The following is a 20077-nucleotide window of genomic DNA, read 5'->3' as shown; positions in this document are numbered from 1 at the left end:
GTGAACTGACTCACTTGGCAAATCTACTCCCTTCCCATTTTGACCCCAAGCATTAAGAATTCAGATTGGTCCTGTCTAAATAGCCCCCGGATAAAGGATGGGGAACCTGCATGTTGCTGGGCTACAGCTTCTATCAGTCCTAGGGACTAATCTACACTGGTGAGTTACAATGTTATAAATGCATTATAAAAATGTGACACCAGGGGGCACTGTATAGCAGTAAATGGAAAATTGTATTGATTATTAGCCTTTTTTTTAAGATCAGTGTAGATCCATCCATAGCCATTGACCAAGATAGTTGGGACTGACAGGAGTGAGTTCAATAACATCTGGAGGGCCACAGTTTCTTCTTCTCTGCACAAGATCATGACAGGGTGATATTTATGAAACTTTCAGTTGTACAGGAAGCTGCATGCATAAAATTGAAGCATCTGTTACAAACCAAGATTAAGTCAACATCCATCTGAGATTATTTGTGAGGGCCTATGCTACATCTATATAGCATTTCACTTTTTTCTCTGTGTTTGTGCCCACGTTGTGTGGCTTGGTGCTGGCAGAAGCACAGATGGAGCTTCTGGCAGAGATTCATTTTGTGTACCATTTCTTAGCTTCATCAAGTGTGGGGTGGTGGGAAGATGTATAAAGGAATGTGGAGGTGGAGGAGACAAATTTGACATTCCCATTCCAGTTTTCCACGTCGTATCAACCACTCTCTAAAACAAATAACGGAGGAACAAAAACTTTTAAAGTTCTTCCCTTTCAGAGGCAATTACCAAATGAAGTCCTCACTTAATGGGCATTTTCACAGGGCATGGACACCACTTTGTGTGGCTGCTTTCTCATTATAGCCTACGCTGCTCCCAGCTGACAACCTGATAATTCTTGCCAATAAAACAATCTCTTCCCCTGCCGTTCCTTCCACACCCACACCCCAGTTGTTGATGTGCTATGACATTGTCCCTTTGCAGCTAAGCTGCCTTGGGAATTGTTTAGATTATGGAGCAGGCTGTGAAATGTTTAGTTAGTGGGAAGACAGAGGGAGAAAACAACAAAATGATTTGCACCACCCCACTTCCTAACCATCATGTCTGTATGTATTTACGGTTCCCACTGCCTTATTCTTTTTTTAACACTGCAACTCGAAAGACCTCGGGGCAGAATATGTGTGTTGGCGGGAGGATGCTGCTGATTAGAGTTGTCTTAAAATTAAATTAGCAAAGCTTTAAATCAGAATAATAAAAAAGTGTTACTAGCAGCCTTCAAGGCCAGCTTGATTTTTAATGAGACTCCTTGGAGATTGAACTGGAATTTCATCAGGTCACAAAAATGTGAGAGCTGTTTGCAACTAATCTTCCTCCTAGGACCACGGGGGAGTTAGGAGTAGTCAAAGAGGTATGTTTTGATGCCCCCAGAGTTGACAGTATTCACAAACAAAACAAAACAAAAAGAATTTGCTCCTCCTAATGTTGCTGGTAGAAGTTATCTTTTCGTTGTCCTTCAGACGCCATGGTTTCCCTCCACCCCAACCCTCTGAAGTAGTCTCACAACCTCACAAACCCCCTTGAGAAACTTTATCTATGATGGCCTTCCTAAAGCAGCCTCATTAAAATGCTAGGCTGTAGGGAATATCAGTATTAGCACAGGATAGTTGCCAGCTGAAATAAATACGTTGGCTGTGGACCAGAGCGGCATGAGCACAGCCAGATCCCATTGCCAGCAATGAAGGAAAAAGAGATACGAATGCGTATGTGAAAGTGCCCAGTGCTGAGTGAGGCTACTGAACCATCAGTGGTAGGGAACCTTTGGCTCTCCAGATATTGCTGCTCTACAACTCCCATCACCCCGACTGTTGACCATGCTGGCTGGGGCTGACAGGAGCTGGAGTCAATCAATCTATGAAGGGCCACGTGGTCCCCATTGCTGCTCTATAGAAATGGCAAACTCGTTTTCCAAGACTGGATCCTTCTGCGGTCAAAATAGCAGCAAGAGGTTGGTAAAGGAAGCCCTGAGGTTCTCTGATCTGTCTCAAGTACTTAATACTTATAGCAGCAATCCGAGGTCTTTCTAAGCTTTGCTACTTGACATATTTTAACTTGAGATGCCAGTGATTGAACCTGCAACCGTCTGCATCTAAAGTGTGTGTTTTGTCCCCAAACTATTGTTATGAGTTTGTGGGACGTAGGCTGTATGTTGAGACCCTTCTAACCCCTGGATCCAGTAAGTGTTAAAGTATAAGACAGACTAGCTTCCTGATGAGGTGATCTCCTGGGTGATGGGCCATTAAAGGAACAAAGAAAGTGATGTGAATCGAGGAAAAATCAGCAAGCTTGGAGAAACAGAGACAGAGCAATGTTTGATTTCTGTTTGACACCAAGGCTGCAGCTATAGGAGAAACAAAACCCATTTTGGGTGTTAATGGTGTGAACCCCTCCATCGTAGGCTCAGGTTGTATATATGTGTAAATAAGCAATATATCATAAAGACACCACAGTTTCCAATGTGCCTCATTCCAAAAGGAAACGTGAATCCTGGGTAAGCTCCTGGAACCCCTGGAATCTAAGATTGCACATTGTGGTGTGCCTTTGAGGATGTCTGCACTGAAGCATCTCACCATCAGTTTTCCATTTTAACATCAACTGAAAGTATGGAAGAAAGCTGAGGGCAGGGGAGAGAAAAGAAAATACACATGATGTTGAACTGGGTTTTTCCAGAGTGCATGAGTTATGTGGACTGCATCCTTCTTATTAACTTAACAAGTCTGTCCCTGCCCATAGTCTGCAGCAAGAGGTCTAGGAATAGGGGAGAAATTTGGCTCGAAATGAGAAACTGAGAGCAACTGAAAAGGACCAATTCTTCCATTCTTAGTCTTGACCTGGCCTGCAGGCCCTTCTGATAGCAATGAGTGATGTGCAAATTCCCTTTCCCTGACATGTCTTGATTTCCATTTGCTTTTTGTGAACTGTGAAATGTGTTGCGTATTGATAAAACACTTTTAAAAAAATATTGACAACCTGTTTCTCCCTTGTCTTTTGGTTGCTCATACTGCCTTCACTCCTTTCTTCTCAAAGGAAAAAAAGTCATCCTAAGGTGATCTACCCAGGAGCATGTCAGGTCCCACCTGTGGGTAGTGATTAACAGTTTGAGAAGCACAGCTTTAAGGATTGCCATTTGCAGATGGTTTCATAAGACTTTTAGTGAAGTTGATTATTTTTAGGGATGGGGAAATCTGTCCATTTCGGTTGCTCATTTTTGTAGTCTTAAGTTCAGTTCTCCACATTTCTGTTAAAAATAGTACTCTTCAAAATGCATCGGTATTTTAATGCAAATTTCTTCCAACATACAGAATTTTGCAAGCAATTTTCCAAATGTGTTTTATATGTTACTTTCATCAATATATGCAAAGGTATGCAAACCTTTTCCCTAATTTGTGGCTTTCCATGGGCATTGTTTGGATTGGAGAACTTCATCATAAAATTCAGAGAAGTGAAGTTTGGAAGGATAGAAGGATTGCATATTGGTTTGGAAAATGCAAATTTGATGGGTTCTCAATAAAAATTTGAACTGAATGGGGTTTCTCTCCTGTCTCTCTAACCTTTACCTGGCTAAGCCGGATTTATTTGGCTTTGGGTGTGTATTGACTATATCAGATTCAAGCTAGTTATATTCAAGCACATACTCAGAAATGCTGGAAACATGCAATTTCAATGTGGATTTGTATGCATGCTTGGTAGCACCACATGTCCAAGTACATGAGTTGAGACGTAGCAAATGCACGTTCAAAGCTAACCATGATATATGGCAAGAATGTCAATTTTACATTCATTTGACTAAATAGCCCTTAAAGTGATTTGATGAACATTTCCCATCTCAGTCACTTCCTAATATTTCTGCTCTGTTGCACCATTGATTTTTCTCAACTTATTGCCACAATTGATTATGTATGAGCATGAATATGCTTCTTACTTAATAGGATAACACTGCAATGCTAAACACATTTACTAGTGAATAATCCTATAATTATTTGGAGAGAAAGGAAAGCAGAATCGTTTGGTGTTTTTCTTTAAAAAAATAAAAAATACTTGCATATAAGGGCCAGAATCCAAAGAGCCTTATGCATATACCTACAGGACATTATTTGGGATTGGATAAGAGGACTTTCTTCATTCTCTTTCAAAAATGCAGCACCTCACAGTCCATTGGTTAATCCCTCCAGAACATCCCCTGACCTTCAATACTTCCCAAAGATTAAGGATGCTTCAGGAGTTTGGAACTGGATGTTTGTGCATTCCAACATGAGCTGACTTAATCCCTGTCTCCTGGACAGAGATGTGGACCTTTGGGCTTCCACTGCCTTTGTGCTTCCCATAGGCATCTGGGTGGACTCTGTGTGAACAGACTAGGCTTTTGATCTATGGGAACAGATAAGCCCTTGGTCTCGTCCAGCAGGGCTCTTCTTATGTGAATCAGAATTTAGTTACCGACTGGCTTTTGCACTTTCCAAAATACCGTATTTTTTGCTCTATAAGGCTCACTTTTTCCCTCCTAAAAAGTAAGGGGAAATGTGTGTGCGTCTTATGGAGCGAATGCAGGCTGCACAGCTATCCCAGAAGCCAGAACATCAAGAGGGATTGCTGCTTTCACTGCACAGCGATCCCTCTTGCTGTTCTGGATTCTGAGATTCAGAATATTTTCTTTCTTGTTTTCCTCCTCCAAAAACTAGGTGCGTCTTGTGGTCTGGTGCGTCTTATAGAGCGAAAAATACGGTAGCTGACAGTGCTTTCAGCTCAGTATACGTATATCTTGTGTTTAAAATGCATGTTTTGAGAGAACATGGGTTATAGAAACAGATATTTATATATATATATATTAATGTTCACTTTTGTGTGAAATTAGTGCAATTTGATGCCGAAGCAGGCTAGAGCAGACTTGTGGCTGAATACGCATGAAAGTTGCAGGAATTGAATACAGATCAAAAACTGGGATGCGTGTCTTCCGGTATGTGCTCCCAGGTGAGTCACAGGACCCACCTCGCGCTCTTCCCCCAAAAAGCACTTTTTTAAGGCTAGATTATGGCATGAGGTCACAGCACCCAAAATGGCTGCCATGGCCTTTTGCAAAAAACAGAATGTTCCTTTTTTCTGGGACACTTGCTGGCTATGTTCTTGCATTCATGGGGGGAAGACTGAGAGGGATGTGTGTAGAAAGTAGCCTACTGTACAAAGGTAAAAATTTTATTTGTTGGTCTGCCCAGGTTTGCCTCTAGCCCCACCCATCAGTGGAATGTAGTACCTGGACTGGATCCAACATTAGCCTTTCCCAGAGTAGACTCAGTGAAACTAATGGAGCCATGTTGGTCGTGCTCATTAATTTTGATAGGTCTACCTTGAGTATGGGGGACGCGGATGGCGCTGTGGGTTAAACCACAGAGCCTAGGACTTGCTGATCAGAAGGTCGGCAGTTCGAATCCCCGCAACGGGGTGAGCTCCCATTGCTCGGTCCCTGCTCCTGCCAACCTAGCAGTTCGAAAGCACGTCAAAGTGCAAGTAGATAAATAGGTACCACTCCGGCGGGAAGGTAAACGGCATTTCCGTGCACTGCTCTGGTTCACCAGAAGCAGCTTAGTCATGCTGGCCACATGAGCTGTATGCTGGCTCCCTCAGCCAATAAAGTGAGATGAGCGCCGCAACCCCAGACTCGGCCACGACTAGACCTAATGCTCAGGGGTCCCTTTACCTTTACCTTACCTTGAGTATGACCAACATTGCATGCAACCTCTTAGAAGATTGCCCAGAAGGAAATGTGATCCTTGAGCTGAAAAGGGTTCCCTCCACATGCATTAGGCAGGTAATATAATAATGGCAGCTGATGAAAATGTTATCTGTAACTTGAAAGGTATTTACATTATTCCACCTACATTCTAATAATAAAAATGATGTTCTGTCATTTCATGTTAGCACACTGAACAATCTGGGGAAAGTGTTTAATCAGCAGTGGTTCCTATGCTCCTGTGGTTGTTGAAGAAGCCAGGGTTTTTAGAGGTCTCAGTTCCCAGCCATGTCTAAACAAGTTTCCTTTAAGGACAAGGACAGAGGAGTCAGAGATGGAGTGGCCACATTGCGAATAATGTTCACACACGGATGAAAGGTTCTTCATCTCCATAATCATTCTTTCTATTTGAGTTCATTCACATTTTCAAGGACTGCTTGGTTTCACTCACGTAGTTATCAGTGGGACAGTGGGGAAGGAAGAATCCTGATACTCTATATTAAGTGTGCCTCGTGCTGGGATTAGTATGGGATGCATGCAACCTGAAGGTGGAAATAAAAGAGTCAGGCACAGCGTGGGGGTTGAACTATAGCCTGCTTTATTTAAACACAAGCCACCTGCAGAGGAAAAACTATTAGTGGTAGAACTTAACGGTAATATACCAGTCCAAGCCTTCTACGAGTAGGGTGACAAACCCTGCCTACGGGAAATGGAGTACAGATACATTGCCACGTGCTTTCCCTAGCCACCCAAAGGGTGAGTAGGGAGGCCTTCCTGAATCACCACCCCCATAACTCCAGGCAAATGATTCAGATTAGCTTCCAGTGTGGTCCCTATCGGGTCCCATAGCCCTGAGCAGCAAGCCTCGGGTCCTGTCCATCACTATGGAAGGTGTTTAAGGGGCACACCTGGCTGAACTTAACTGTTCCCCTTTGAACATTGCTGCCCCAGAGGAGGAAAAAGGCTGCCAAATGGGAAGTTCAAGTGTTTTAAATTATTTGTGGTGGCAATATGCTTTGATTAGGCTCCAATGCTTTGGCCACCTCATGAGAAGAGAAGACTCCCTGGAAAAGACCCTGATGTTGGGAAGGATGGAGGGCACAAGGAGAAGGGGACGACAGAGGACAAGATGGTTGGACAGTGTTCTCGAAGCTAGAAACATGAGTTTGACCAAACTGCGGGAGGCAGTAGAAGACAGGAGTGCCTGGCGTGCTCTGGTCCATGGGGTCACGAAGAGTCGGACACGACTAAACAACTAAACAACAACAACATGCTTTGATTGTTGTGAGAGGACCAATCCTTCTATTTCAGATGTTCATGCTTATGTTGTCATAATGGCACCACACACATGGGGGGGGGTGAGTTATCAGCCAGCTCTGGGGAACTGCAGAGATTGCAGAAGTAAAATCAAATCTTTAGAGAAAGAAAAGATAACACACATACCCAAGGAGGCCAGTGAGGACTGATCATGCAAGGTGGGCACCACCTTAACTCCCTACCCAGAAAGTAAATGTGGAGTTCAGTTGAGATGCAGCTTTTCTATAATAAGGCTATAATCAGACCTCTTGTGATACTACATTTTCTTTTTTCTTTTTAAGGAATCTGTAAAGAGGGAAGTTGAGTGCAGTCCATTGTAGGAAAGGCTACTTGGGACAGAAAGAGAAGAAGGGGTTCTTAGACATTAAGACACATGACCCAGCAACCTCACTGGAAGCTAAGCAGATCCATGTATGGTAAATGTTTGAATGACAGACCACTTGTGAACCCCGTATGGATTACATGGGGCACCCTTAAAGAAATCTGGGATATACAGCTAATAAAAAAGTGTGTGCATACCTGTAGGTGGAGAAGTTCAGGTGGTGATGGCAAGGGTAAGGAAGGGCATTCAACATCCAAGTTCTTCCTATTTTCATCTGTAATTTTTTGGAGCTTGGGGGGGGGCATAGGATGCAGCCTTGGGGGGGGGGCAATGGTCGGCCATTCAGCTGGTCCACCTAGCTCAATGCTGTCTACACAGACTGGCAGCAGCTCTCCAGGATTTGAGACAAGAGCCTGTCCCAGCCCAACCTGGAGATGCTGGGGATTGAACACAGAGCAGATACTCTACCACTGACCTGCAGCCCCTTGTCTTCAAGTTTACAAATGCTTCCCATGGTGTTGGCCATGCTTCTAAAAGTCTGCTGGAGCGATCCCAATTGCTGGGGAACATCTCAGCTCTGGCGTTGTGGATTCTTCAGCTTTTGTCGTGGCAGATGGCTTGACGGTGGTTTGCTTGAGGCCGCTGCTTCGCGCTTGCCATCTTGTCTGCAGTGTAGCGTCGTCCAATGCTGATCAGTTGCATTTTGAAACTGGAGGGAAGGGGGAAGATTATTGCTTAAACTGTGGTGGTAAATTAGTTCTCTTAGTGGCTTTATTCCACAATAGGCCTCTACTGTGCCTTCTGCATTGGAGAAGGAGAAGAAAATGAGGGCCATTGCCCACAGTGGAGAGACAATCAGGAGCCTCTAATATTAGACGGTAGGGGTGGCTCTCTTCGTGATAATTGAGCAGTTTTTGTATTCATCTGTGGGTACAAAGGGATGCTGTCAAGTTGCTTAATGAGCCACTTACCGCATCCCTCATGCATATTATCCCAGCAGCAGCAGTGCCTATAAGCCTGCACATGGAAAAATATGTGCCGTTTTACTTTCCCCCCTGGTGATGCCATCGAATGGGGTGAGGCCTCATTAGTCTGCTGAAATCACAGCAGATGCCAACTGAGCGTGCTCAAAAGATACATTCTGTTTGCTTTTAAGTTTGGGATTTATAATTGTTGGCTCTCCCCCTCTACTCCATCTGCACGGCTCTTCCTCAAGGAGGACTAGACCCATGCTGAGCTTTTGTTCATTCAATGGCGAGAGTTATTTATGAACAGGACTTATATCCTGTGAATTTCCCCCCTCACTTTTAAGCTGAAAATTGTAACTTTTCTCTTCCCCCAACGTTTCCCCTTAATTCAAAACTAGCTAAGGGGATTTAAAAAGAAAGTTTTAAACACCTTAATAGAACCCTAATCTGCTTTCACGTCAAAGCTAAGGCTGCTTTTAGGTGCTGCAGTTAGTGCCTAGTAAAGCCAGGTAAATCATCCAATCAGAAATAATAAAATTTCTTCCTCTCATTCCTCCCTTCCCTTTGTAGTTTAGACATTTCTCTAGCTTTGGAGAATGGCTACTGGGCCATTTTTCATGTTGGGTTAGAAATGTGAATCTGCCTCAGAAGTGCTTCTTACCAGATGGACAGAAACAAGTTGAAGCCTGTGAGTTGTGTTACCTCTTGCTAGCATGTATGATTCCAGCACCTGTTGCCATGAATTTTTCCAGTTGGAAAATGTCCTCCATTTCTTTCCTAAACTAACTAGACCATAAACAGGCACATACAAGTATACATATAACTGTATTAAAATATGCATGCATTAATTTTAAAGATGCTGCCGAAATATTGTTCTGCGTGGGAGTATCTTTTATATGTATCATGCGTGTAATAGATGTAAATTTAGAGGTATAAATTTTTGCCTTTAGTTTGCTTGGCTTTAAAAATAAAAGGAGACAACAGTGCATGGGTGGATCTACTCACAGGGAAAAAATGCTGTAAATAAGTCAGAAATTAAATTGTTATAAAAAGGGGGAAGCAATGTTAAAATCACAGTTTTATTCCTCTCCAGCGCCATCTGGTGTTGTATGTTTATAACGCATTCAAAACATTGTTTTTTGACTAATGTAGCCGAGTCCCCAGAGTGACTTTAAATTGTATTTTAAATCTAAAATACAATTAGATGAAAGTACAAAAACACATGAAATAAGGTATCAATTTGCTGTTATTTTTTTATTGTAAAGAACGCAGGGTGTGGAGGATGTGGGGAAGTCCAGTGGATCATGAAAAACTGTTTGGAAAATGTGAATATTTTTTTTTCTAATCTTTTTCTTTTCTTCTGTAAAGTCGCTTTTGTTGAGTTACTGACGATTTATTGGACCTTGGAAAAAAGCAATAAAAAAATATTATAAAAAAAACAGAGTGACTTTGTGCAAACTGAACACTATAGACAAAATTTCCACCAGCCTTCTAGTATTGTATTGGCAGTACCCCTAATTTAAAGGATACTCCCCCCCCCCACCGCATCACCATTTCCCCTCCAAAAAGAAAAATCCCTGATGGGTCTGAAGATAAAATCCCTGATGGGCTTGAAGATAAAAGTAGCCATTAGAATTAACAATTTTTTAGAGTTAATACAATGATCAGATTGTTCTACCAGCAGGGCTAATCCCAAAGACACTGCTAAATCATGTGCCTCCTCTATGAGAGGTCCAGAGGGTGGCAAAATGAGAGCAGGGCCTTTTCTGTGGTGGCTCCCCACTTGTGGAATGCTCTCCATAGGGAGGGCTTGCCTGGCACCTTCATTAAATACCTTTAGGCACCAGGCAAAAACATTCCTCTTATCGCAGGCCTATAGCCTTTTAAACTGGGGAGGGGCTGTAATTGTTTTTAATCGTTACTATGTAATGAAGGGTGGTATAGGATTTAATAAAATAATAATTCAAAAGTATCGGGCTTGTTAATTATGTTATGTGTTTTGTGTTATTATACCACAAACCACCCTGTGATCTTCGAATGAAGGGCAGTATATAAATTTAATAAATATTAATAAATAACAATGGTAAAAAACGGAGCAAACCATTCAGTAGATGGGACCCTTTCTTTACATGTTTCACCTGAGAGCCCTGTCCTTTGCACCTATGCATTTGCAACTTATACATATGTAGCCTCCATCAGGCTTTCAGATGAATTGCAGGAGATAATATGTGGAGACAGCGAACACAATCCAGATTCCCCGCTTTGCGTGTTTCCTACATTTGTGAAGAGGTCCAGATTTGTGTTTTGAACTGGTGCCAGGCACATCACTTTCCTTCTCTGGCCAAGAATGGGAACTGCAAATATTAGTTCCAAATCCATTGACATGGTTGTTGGAATTCCTGGCAAGAATAGGCCATGGAAGTGACAGTGGGGGCTGTGCTTGTTGTCCCTGCGCCACTTTCCCTCTCATCCAGTTGTTAATCATGTGAAGGGGAATGCCCAAATAGGCCTTGAATCTTAGAGAATTCCATGTCGGCTAAGAGGTCCTATGAGATGATATTGTGGGGGTTGCCTGGGCATATAAGGCACACTCACCTGTACAGACATGCCCCATACCCTCCAACACTTTGAAACCAATACAGTGGTACCTCTGATTATGTATTCAATTCGTTCCAGAGGTCCATTCTTAACCTGAAACTGTTCTTAACCTGAAGCACCACTTTAGCTAAGGGGGCCTCCTGCTGCTGCTGCCGCTGCGCCGCTGGAGCACAATTTCTGTTCTCATCCTGAAGCAAAGTTCTTAACCCAAGGTATTATTTCTGGGTTAGCGGAGTCTGTAACCTGAAGCATATGTAACCTGAAGCGTATGTAACCTGAGGTACCACTGTATTCAAGATACCGTCTTCCCATTTTGGGGGGGTGAGAGTATAGTGGTCATTTTGGTGTCTGTGATATTGTGTAAGTTCACAGCAACCAAAGTTGCTGCCATTCTCTCTCAATAAAAAATGGCACTTTTCCTCCAAGGAAATCCTTGTGGCATACATGGTTGTCTCTCTCCCCATTTTATCCCCACAACAACCCTGTGAAGTAAGTTAAGCTGAGGGACATATTTGTGTTTTAATTCTTGTATCATTGTTGCTGAGGTTTGTTTTGTTTTGTATCAGATGTCTATTGTGGCATTAAGCGGTATATAAATTCATAAATAACAGCATCAACAATTTACGCCCCTTTTCCCTCTTTCTGCAGGCCCAGCATCTTCTTTCACCCAGCAACCTCAAGACCAGGTAGTGATCGCCGGGCAGCCTGTGACCCTGCTGTGTGCTATCCCAGAGTACAATGGAATTGTGCTGTGGATTAAAGATGGACTCGCTCTCGGCGTAGGCCGGGATCTCTCAAGTAAGCCTTCTAGATTTGCTTACATCAGCGGCAGCGCCTGTTACGTGTTATGACATATGGGCTTGAGAAACAAATGCTGACCACTTCCAGCTGCTGTTAAGCCGAGGGCAGGGTGAGGCGGGGTGCAGGGAGACAGGAAGAACACTGATGGCAAATGCAAAGCCAGCAAGGGAATACAAAGGACAGAGTGTCCTGTATAAATGAGCCCGCCTGACATGGAACATTTTATATACTGTGTCACCTGGGGTAGATCTACACACAGAAAAAAACCACTATAAGTAAGTCAGAAATTAACTTGTTATAACAAAAGGAAAAAAAACCACTATGGAAAATTGCCAAGAATTTTCTCCTCTCTCCAGCGCCATCTGGTGTTGCATGTTTATAATGCATCCAAAACGCTTTCTCTTTACTATTGTAGCTGAGTCCCTGATGTGTTCTGGCCTATTGGTGTAAATAGGCATCCTTACTGCTGTAGTCTATTTCCTTGCCATTCCCTCCTTTGACCAGAGGTGGTTTTGGCACACAGGCTGACACCCCATAGGTTACCAGGGCAAGACCCGCAGCAGTTCAGACTGAGATGCTCAACTGCAATGATCAAGTTATAGAACCTAACAGGGATCACAAAAGACTTGCATGGCATCTGGAAAATTAGATGCAGCGAAAGAAAACAACAGCCCATTTTGGAGGTGGGTTGTTGGAACAACGAGTGAAGCTTAAACATGAAATATGTATTAAGTAGTATTTGAGAGGGGGAACTGAGTGAGTCTCAGCTTCACTAAAAAGTTAGCTAGTGCAGTAAAAGAGAGAGAGAGAGAGAGAGAGAGAGAGAGAGAGAGAGAGAAGTTAGGGAGGGGCCATAACTCAGTGGTAAAAGGGTCCCAGCATACATGGCAGGGATGGAGGAAATGGAGGAAACTAGAGATTTTATAGTTCCTGTTAGTCCTCCTGGAGACTATGGTGCATGGTAGGTCCTAGATTTTATTGATGAACATCTGAAAGACATTCAGAACATAAGCCTCTGAATTGTTTCCAGTAAAAACTTGGAATGTGGGGGACGGTCTCATCGACAGCTCAGGCTCCGAGAAGTTTACAACAAGGGATAAACTGAAGCACATTGTCACAGTCCTATTAACAGGCTGTCAAACCCAGCCTCCCTTAGTCTATTTTAAGTTGGGCGATGTTTGCCTCCATGTACTGGGGGAAGGGACCATGTATTGTGCCAACAAAGAAATGATTCCCTCTCTTCCAGCACTGCGATTTTTGTGGCAGAGCTTTGGAATATAGGGAGACATGAACCCTGTTGATGCAGTCACCATGCATGAGTGTGAGCAATCATGCAAGGGAGGGGAGCAGGCTCAAGGAGTGATGTAGAGCCCTGCTTTATGCAGAGACCTTCCACAAGCAGAGGAGGCTCATAGAATCGTAGAGCTGGAAGGGACCCCGAGGGTCATCTAGTCCAATCCCCTGCAATGCAAGAATCTTTCGCCCAACATGAGGCTCAAACCCACAACCCTGAGATTAAGAGTCTCACGCTCTACCGATTACTGCAAACATTTGCCCTCAGAATTTAATGGGAGGGGGCTCTACACAATATAAATATGGCATGCTTGGCAACTGAAAGGCTTGGCAACTCAGCCTCTTCCCGCTGATGTGATTGCTCATATGTGATGCTGATGAGCATCCAAGCAGGCCTTTGGGAGAGTGGGAAAGCTGGGCTACTTTGCTTCTTTGAGGGTCTGCAAACTCTACCAAAGACTGACATTAAATGCAAGAAGTCTTCTGCACCCCACAATTTCCTTATTTCTTAAAACATTATATACTGCTTAATTGTAAATAGAACCTGTAAGTTGGTTAAAATGTTTACAAAAACATGCATTGCTTTAACCTGGCTTACCCCTCCTGATATCTATTCCAGCTACCTGTACAGCTATCCACATGTCTCTGTATTAAGGTCCAGTGACTGGAGCAGCATAGGGAATTGCCCTTGCACATACATGTGCACACATGCATGGCTTGTTACATGGAGCAACCTCTGTGGGTTTAAGCACCACATCATTTTGCTATGTTGTGCGAATCAGAATTTCAGCCCCTTGTATGCCTGAAACTGATAAAAATTCCAGTCCTTACTCTCTCTAGGCCTCAGGAGTCTCTTGTAAAATGGGAATACTTCTCCATGCCTCAGAGCAATGATTTGAGGCACTCTCTTACTGTACCCATGGGGGTGATTGGTGTATCAGAGAGGCGCTTCTTCAGAGCATTGCAAAAGTTGAGCTCTGTTCCAATGAATGACGTCAAGAAGGTATAAGGGGAAGCATTTTATCCCTCCCTCCCTCCTTCCTTCCTTCCTTCCTTCCTTCCTTCCTTCCTTCCTTCCTTCCTTTCTTTTCCATGGTACTTCTCTCTGCTTCCAGTTTCCAGAATATGAAGCAGCCAGCAAGCTGGATATACAGTATAACACACACATACTTTACGTTCCTCTGATTGCGAATTTATCTTTATGGATAAATTTATGGATATCTTCAGATAGCCATTCTCTGCAAAGTTCAGAACAGGAAATGAGTAACAGGAGCTAATATGGCTGACGTATCATTCTGAGCAACTTTGGCAATTAACTTTGCTGGGTCTGCTTTAGCAAGCTGGGTCTCTGCTTGCTTGTGCGATACCAGCTCAGCTAGTCATCTAATTAGCTAAATACAAACAAACCCTTCATTTGTATTTCTTGTGGTTCATGAGAGCAAATCCTGCTGTTGATAGCTTGAAAAACAAAGCAGGGGGGGGGACAGGAGAGCGTGCCAAGCTGCCTCGGCTTCACAGCTCATTAATCATCAAACTTGGGAAGGACTGATTTTGGGGGGGGGGCGTCTCTATCCCTATGACAGTATAGGTAACTGGGGAGATGAAGCCCATAGCAGTCAACTTCTGTCAGTACCGTGCTAAGACTCGGTCAAACAGTGTGCTGTTTTTCAGCTCTATTCTTCTTTGCATTTTGTACCCCAAAGGTTACCCACGCTACTTGGTTGTGGGGGACCATCTGTCAGGGGAGCATCACCTGAAGATCCTGAGAGCAGATCTCCAAGATGATGCTCTGTATGAGTGCCAGGCCATTCAAGCAGCCATCCGTTCCAGACCAGCCCGGCTGACCGTTCTCGGTAAGGATCTGATTTCTCACTGGAAAAAAATGCACAATTCCCCCTCTCTCTTCTTCTTCTTCCTTGACCTTGAAATGAGTTAAAAGGCTCATTGAGAAAGAATGTATGTGCACTGCTTAAAAAGAGAGTTTCTTCAGCGGATGAAAAACCAAGTGTGTTTTTAGGCTCATAACATCCCTGGTGATTGCCCATTCTGAGTGGGGCTGATGGGAATTGGAGTCCAGGAGTACCTGAAGGGCACTTTTGGTTTGGTTACCCCAGGTTATCTCATGCATGCCCTTTTCTATCAACATCAAGCACTGTTATGGAATGGGGATGTGTGGGGATATAGCCTGTGGAGATGTCAGAATGGGAAATGTGGAGGTGACTGCTTGCTGCTAGTTATAGTCACATGCCTAGCATTTCATGTAGTTCCATTCTGAGTGCAGTGTTGACTATGCAAGTAGTTTAAGTTGCAAACACATTGAGAGGTGGCAGGAGTCTGGGTGAGGAGGTCCTGCCCCTGTGAGGGAGAACCATTCGGCTGTTTCAGCCGCCATTTTGTATGAAACCTTCCATGGCTCAGAGAGCAAGAAGCAGAGTGGTAGCAGGCACATCTGAAGATAAGGCGGGGTGTGTTTGTGTGTGTGCTTGTGCACACTTTTCATCCTTCTGTAGCCACTCTTGTCTCTCTCATTAGAATTTGAAATCATTGATTTGGATCCTGTCTAAGTCAGTTGAACTTCAGTCCCATTGAAATCAATGGATCAAGTTATTAATGACTTACGCCCCATTTAGTTCAATGGGAACTAAGTTCGATGAACTTTGTGGTTGTAGCCAAATAAGTTCTGTTCAGAGTAGACCCACTGAAGTCAATGGGCCTAAGTTAGCTGTATCGATCATCTTCAATGGGTTTACTCTGATTAGAACTAGCATTGGACCCAACCCTTTAGCCCCAATTCCAAGCCATTGTAAATTGCCTCAGAGAGTTTAGTAATTAGGCAGGGAACATATATTTTCTAAATAAAAATAAATGTGCAAACATGAGCACAAGGAAGCACACAGATTTGTGTAAGTAGCTTGTCACCCAACTGCAGTGGAACAAGTCACTTATTTTCCTGATTCTGACATCTCGAGTAACCATTTGGTTTTTGTATTTGGGATTAGATGTATCTGTAATTCATTGAAATAGAGTTTCTAAATGTTGCTGGAAAGGTCATAATAAAAAGTATGATTCCCATCTCTCTATCTTTCTCTAACCCTCATCCCACTCCTGCACTTGACAAAAGTATACAGTTGGGGAGGGGGAAGGTATATTAAGAAGTATTTCTTTTTTTTCTGACGAGCCTGATTTAGATTTATAACAACTCCTGGTGATTTGGGGTGTGTAACTCAGCTTTTGCAGAAGCATGATTTATGTACAAACACACACAAGAAAAATATACCACTGAAATAGCCCCCTGCAGCTACTAAAAGCTGAGATGTTATTATGATTGAAAAGTGTTTATCAGTGGAGTCTGTATGAAAAAGAGAATAGCAGCTGAAATTCATTCATTATAATTCCAACGAGTTGCTCTTCTTCTGTATCACAAAGATATGAAAGGAGCCTGCCAATGAAGGGGAGTGGGAATACAGGGGGTGGTTTGCTCCAGCTGTTGCTTTCTCACTTGCCATGGGAGGGGTACTAGATGGAGATTTCAAGATCGGAGATTTCTAGGCGTGAATCACCTGTGCTACCTTGCTTATGGTATTGGAGAAGAAGCCTAGAAGGGATTATTGTGGTGGCCAGCAGAAGAGAAAAGCAGAGACCAAAGAAAAAGAAGTGGTCAGTGAAAGGGTAGCCAATGTGTTGCTCTCCAGATATCATTGGACTACATATCCCATCATCTCATTACCTCCAGCAAGCTGGTCAGGAATGATGGGAATCGTAGTCCAGCAACATGTGGGGACCCAGAGTTAAAGAAGGCTGTCATGGAATGTGGGGTTGCTTCTTTTTAAGGCTTTCTCCTAAGCAAACGGTTGCATTTTCCGGAATCAGCTATTATTGCTCCTTCCCATTCACTTTCTGACAGTACCTCTCCCATCCAGAACAGCAAAGTAACTTAGATGGAGAAGGTGGACACGCACACTGCAACAAAGAACATTTTGCCTTGCTCTACCCGAGAAGGAAATAATGCTTGAGTGTCCGAGTTTTTGTGTGTAATGGTGCCCCTACTACAGCAGTTCCTTGAATCTGATTGAAACCCTGTGTCTGAAAGTACGGTTTTGAAGCAAAATCATTGTTTGGATTCAAAAAGCCTCTTTGCCAGAATTAGTTGAAGCATGTGCTTGTTATTCGACGGTTCATTACATGCTGGTTCAGCCTCTGGTAGGTCATGATTTGTGCACTTCATTATTTTTGAGGTTCATTATTTGGTCACTTCATTATACATGCTGTTCGGCGCTCCCTTCCTCTATAAGCCCATGCCGTTTTGCTATTCAGGATTAGATTTGAAATTCTGCAAGGGATTGATTAGTTAAGCCAGAGTATTGTGAAGGGGACAGAGTACAAAATGACCGGTCCAACCCCCACCCCTTTAAGGTTTCTGTCAATGTTCAGATGGGCAAAATAATAAAGGAACTGAGAATGTGGAGCCACATTGTGGAAGTTGGAAGAAGTTTTACATGTTGTAAAGACTTGAACTGGGATGCAACCACAAACACTTCCTTGGAGGCTGGGATATTAGAAGACAGCAATTTCTATTCCCACCTGTATTTGTCATGATCAGCGCTGTTGCCTTTCCACTGCAGTTCATTTTCCACTAAATACTATATTAGTCTCACTGTCCACCATTTAACATAGCTCATGTACCTTACATAACTGCTTATTCATTTCAATGCAAAGGAAACACCGAAGCCACGTAGAAAAAAATAACTACATATAATTTTCAGGCTTAAAAAACCCCACAAATGATGTGAACAAATGTCAGGTGTATTTCCTTGACAGATTTTCGTTCCTTTTTTTTAAATAAGATTTTTATGTAAGCTTTTCACAATACAATAAGAAAACAGGTACAAAAAATATGAACAGAGTAAGAAAAATACGGAGACTTTTCCTAAAGGCAATTCTCAGCTCCCACCACCCATAGAAGGTAGCAGCCCCTTCCAGCTCTCACCAGGGGTCCTTCCTTTCTCCTCTAAGCCTCTCACCCTGGGAGACCAACATTACCCTGTCTCCCACCCAGGACCCACCATCAACCATCTACCACCCGCATGAGTACACAATCCCTGGACCTTAATAAAGGCCCCAAACAGAGGTCCCAAACATAGCAAAGCAAAAGGAAAGGAAAGTAAAAAGGAAAGAAGCAATAATAATAATAATAATAACAACAACAACAACTTCTAATTTTCCATCTGCCAGTTACATAAAAAAATTGTTCGGGGTCTAGCCGCCAGAGCAGGAAAAAATAAGCCTGCTCCATCTTTCATGTGACAGCCCTTAAGATATTTGAAGATGGCTATCATGTCTCTTCTCAGTCTCCTCTTTTCCAGGCTAAACATACCCAGCTCCTTCAACCGTTCCTCATAAGGCTTGGTTTCCAGACTCTTAAACTGTGGTGCCCAGAAATGGACACAGTATTCCAGGTGTGGTCTGCCCAAGACAGAACAGAGTGGTACTATTATTTCACTTGATCAGGATGCTCAACTTCTGTTGATGCAGCCTAGAATAGAATTAGCTTTTTTTGCTGCAAGAGCACCCTAACCGTTTGCTAAGTTCTTTTGCTATTCACAACAGCTATAGACATTATTTTGTCACAGCCAGATAGTATCCAGTGTGATTCTCACAAGTCACAGGGTTTCTTTCTCCTGGAATTGTGTACTCCACACAACACAGCAATACCTTCTGTTGTTTACAGGACCACTTATCCTCAGATAAAGAATAGTGAACCAGGAACCTTTGATCTTCTGGAGATTGTTGATTCTCTTTCTGCTTCCTTCAATGTTTGAGTTGACCCTCAAATGTGTAAATAAAGCAGAAGATGAAATTACTTCAAGGAGTGTTACCTCAGGAAATAGCTATTGAAAATGACAGTTCACCCCACCCCGTTTAAAAATTCTGGACTTGTGATCTGCATCTTTGCAGAGAGTAACAAATGGATAAGATTGGCACTTGCCATGCTTTTTGTATCTAGTAGAATATTTTCAGTACTGCACTGCACAAAATTAAGGTAGGGGGCAGGATTAGGTGTCCTTTGAAAAAGCTATACAGGATATCACACTTACAAAGGCAGGAATATGCCAGTAGTTGTACATTACTGTGCTTTCAAACTTGCACAATCACATCAAGCACACTCTTGCCATCAAAAAGGGCACAGCTGCACTGCAGACCTGGTTGGGCTTGCCTAAACAAATATGTTTTAAGAAGGTGCAGAAAGAATACAAAGAAGGTGCCTGTCTGATTCCAGTAGGCAAGGACTTCCAAAATGTTGGTGCTGCCACACTTAAAGATCAGCTTATTACAAGTGTAGAACAGGTATTATGTGTCACCTGTAACAGTAGCAGTTCTACAGGCTGATTGGGCATATATGGAGCAAGGTGATCTCTCAAGTAAACTGGTCCCAAGCTGTTAAGGGCTTTATATAATAACAGTAACACCTTGCACCTGGCCCAGTAGCAAATGGGCAACCAATGTAGATCTCTGAGAAGAGGTGTATCTGCACACAGGTCCTCACTCCTGCTGGCAAGGTATACTGCAGCAATCTGCAGTAACTGCAGTTTCTGTATCAAGTGTAAGGGGAGCCCCACATAGAGTGCATTGCAGTAGAATCAAAGAATCATAGAATTGTAGAGTTGGAAGGGATCATGAGGATCATCAAATCTAACCTTCCTGCAATGCCCAACATGGAGCCTGAACCAACAACTCTGCGATTCAGAATTTCATGCTCTACCAGCTGAGCTACATCCTGGTGTAATCCAACCCTAGAGCCAATCTTGATTATGAGAATTGTACCCCAAAACATCTAAAGGAGCGCCAGGTTGGGAAGGCTGGTGTAGCAGATTTCCTTGTGCAATGCTAGTTATGCTTTTTTGCTTCTGGTGCCGCTTTTAATATTCCAAGATGCAAATATACATTCCCTTCTACTACTGACGCAGCAGATGCACTCCACTAGCTACTGTTCCCTCCAGGTTTCTTTCTCAAT

The 20077-nt window shown here is 43.1% G+C and overlaps 1 protein-coding gene across 3 annotated transcripts in view; it reads left to right on the top strand.

Moving 5' to 3' along the window:
* Nucleotides 1-20077, top strand: part of KIRREL3 (kirre like nephrin family adhesion molecule 3) — a 741064-nt gene that overhangs the window by 455921 nt on the left and 265066 nt on the right. For all 3 annotated transcript variants that reach the window (XM_083480504.1, XM_083480502.1, XM_083480503.1), the window contains 2 exons: nucleotides 11620-11769; nucleotides 14769-14918. In XM_083480504.1, coding sequence (XP_083336630.1) covers nucleotides 11620-11769; nucleotides 14769-14918 — 300 coding nt within the window. The remainder of the gene's footprint in view (nucleotides 1-11619; nucleotides 11770-14768; nucleotides 14919-20077) is intronic.

This window comes from Podarcis liolepis (assembly GCF_965112155.1).
Source record: "Podarcis liolepis genome assembly, chromosome: 16".
Classification (NCBI taxonomy): domain Eukaryota; kingdom Metazoa; phylum Chordata; class Lepidosauria; order Squamata; family Lacertidae; genus Podarcis; species Podarcis liolepis.
The sequence above is the reverse complement of the archived record's forward strand: the minus strand, read 5'-3'. Positions and strand labels throughout refer to the sequence as shown.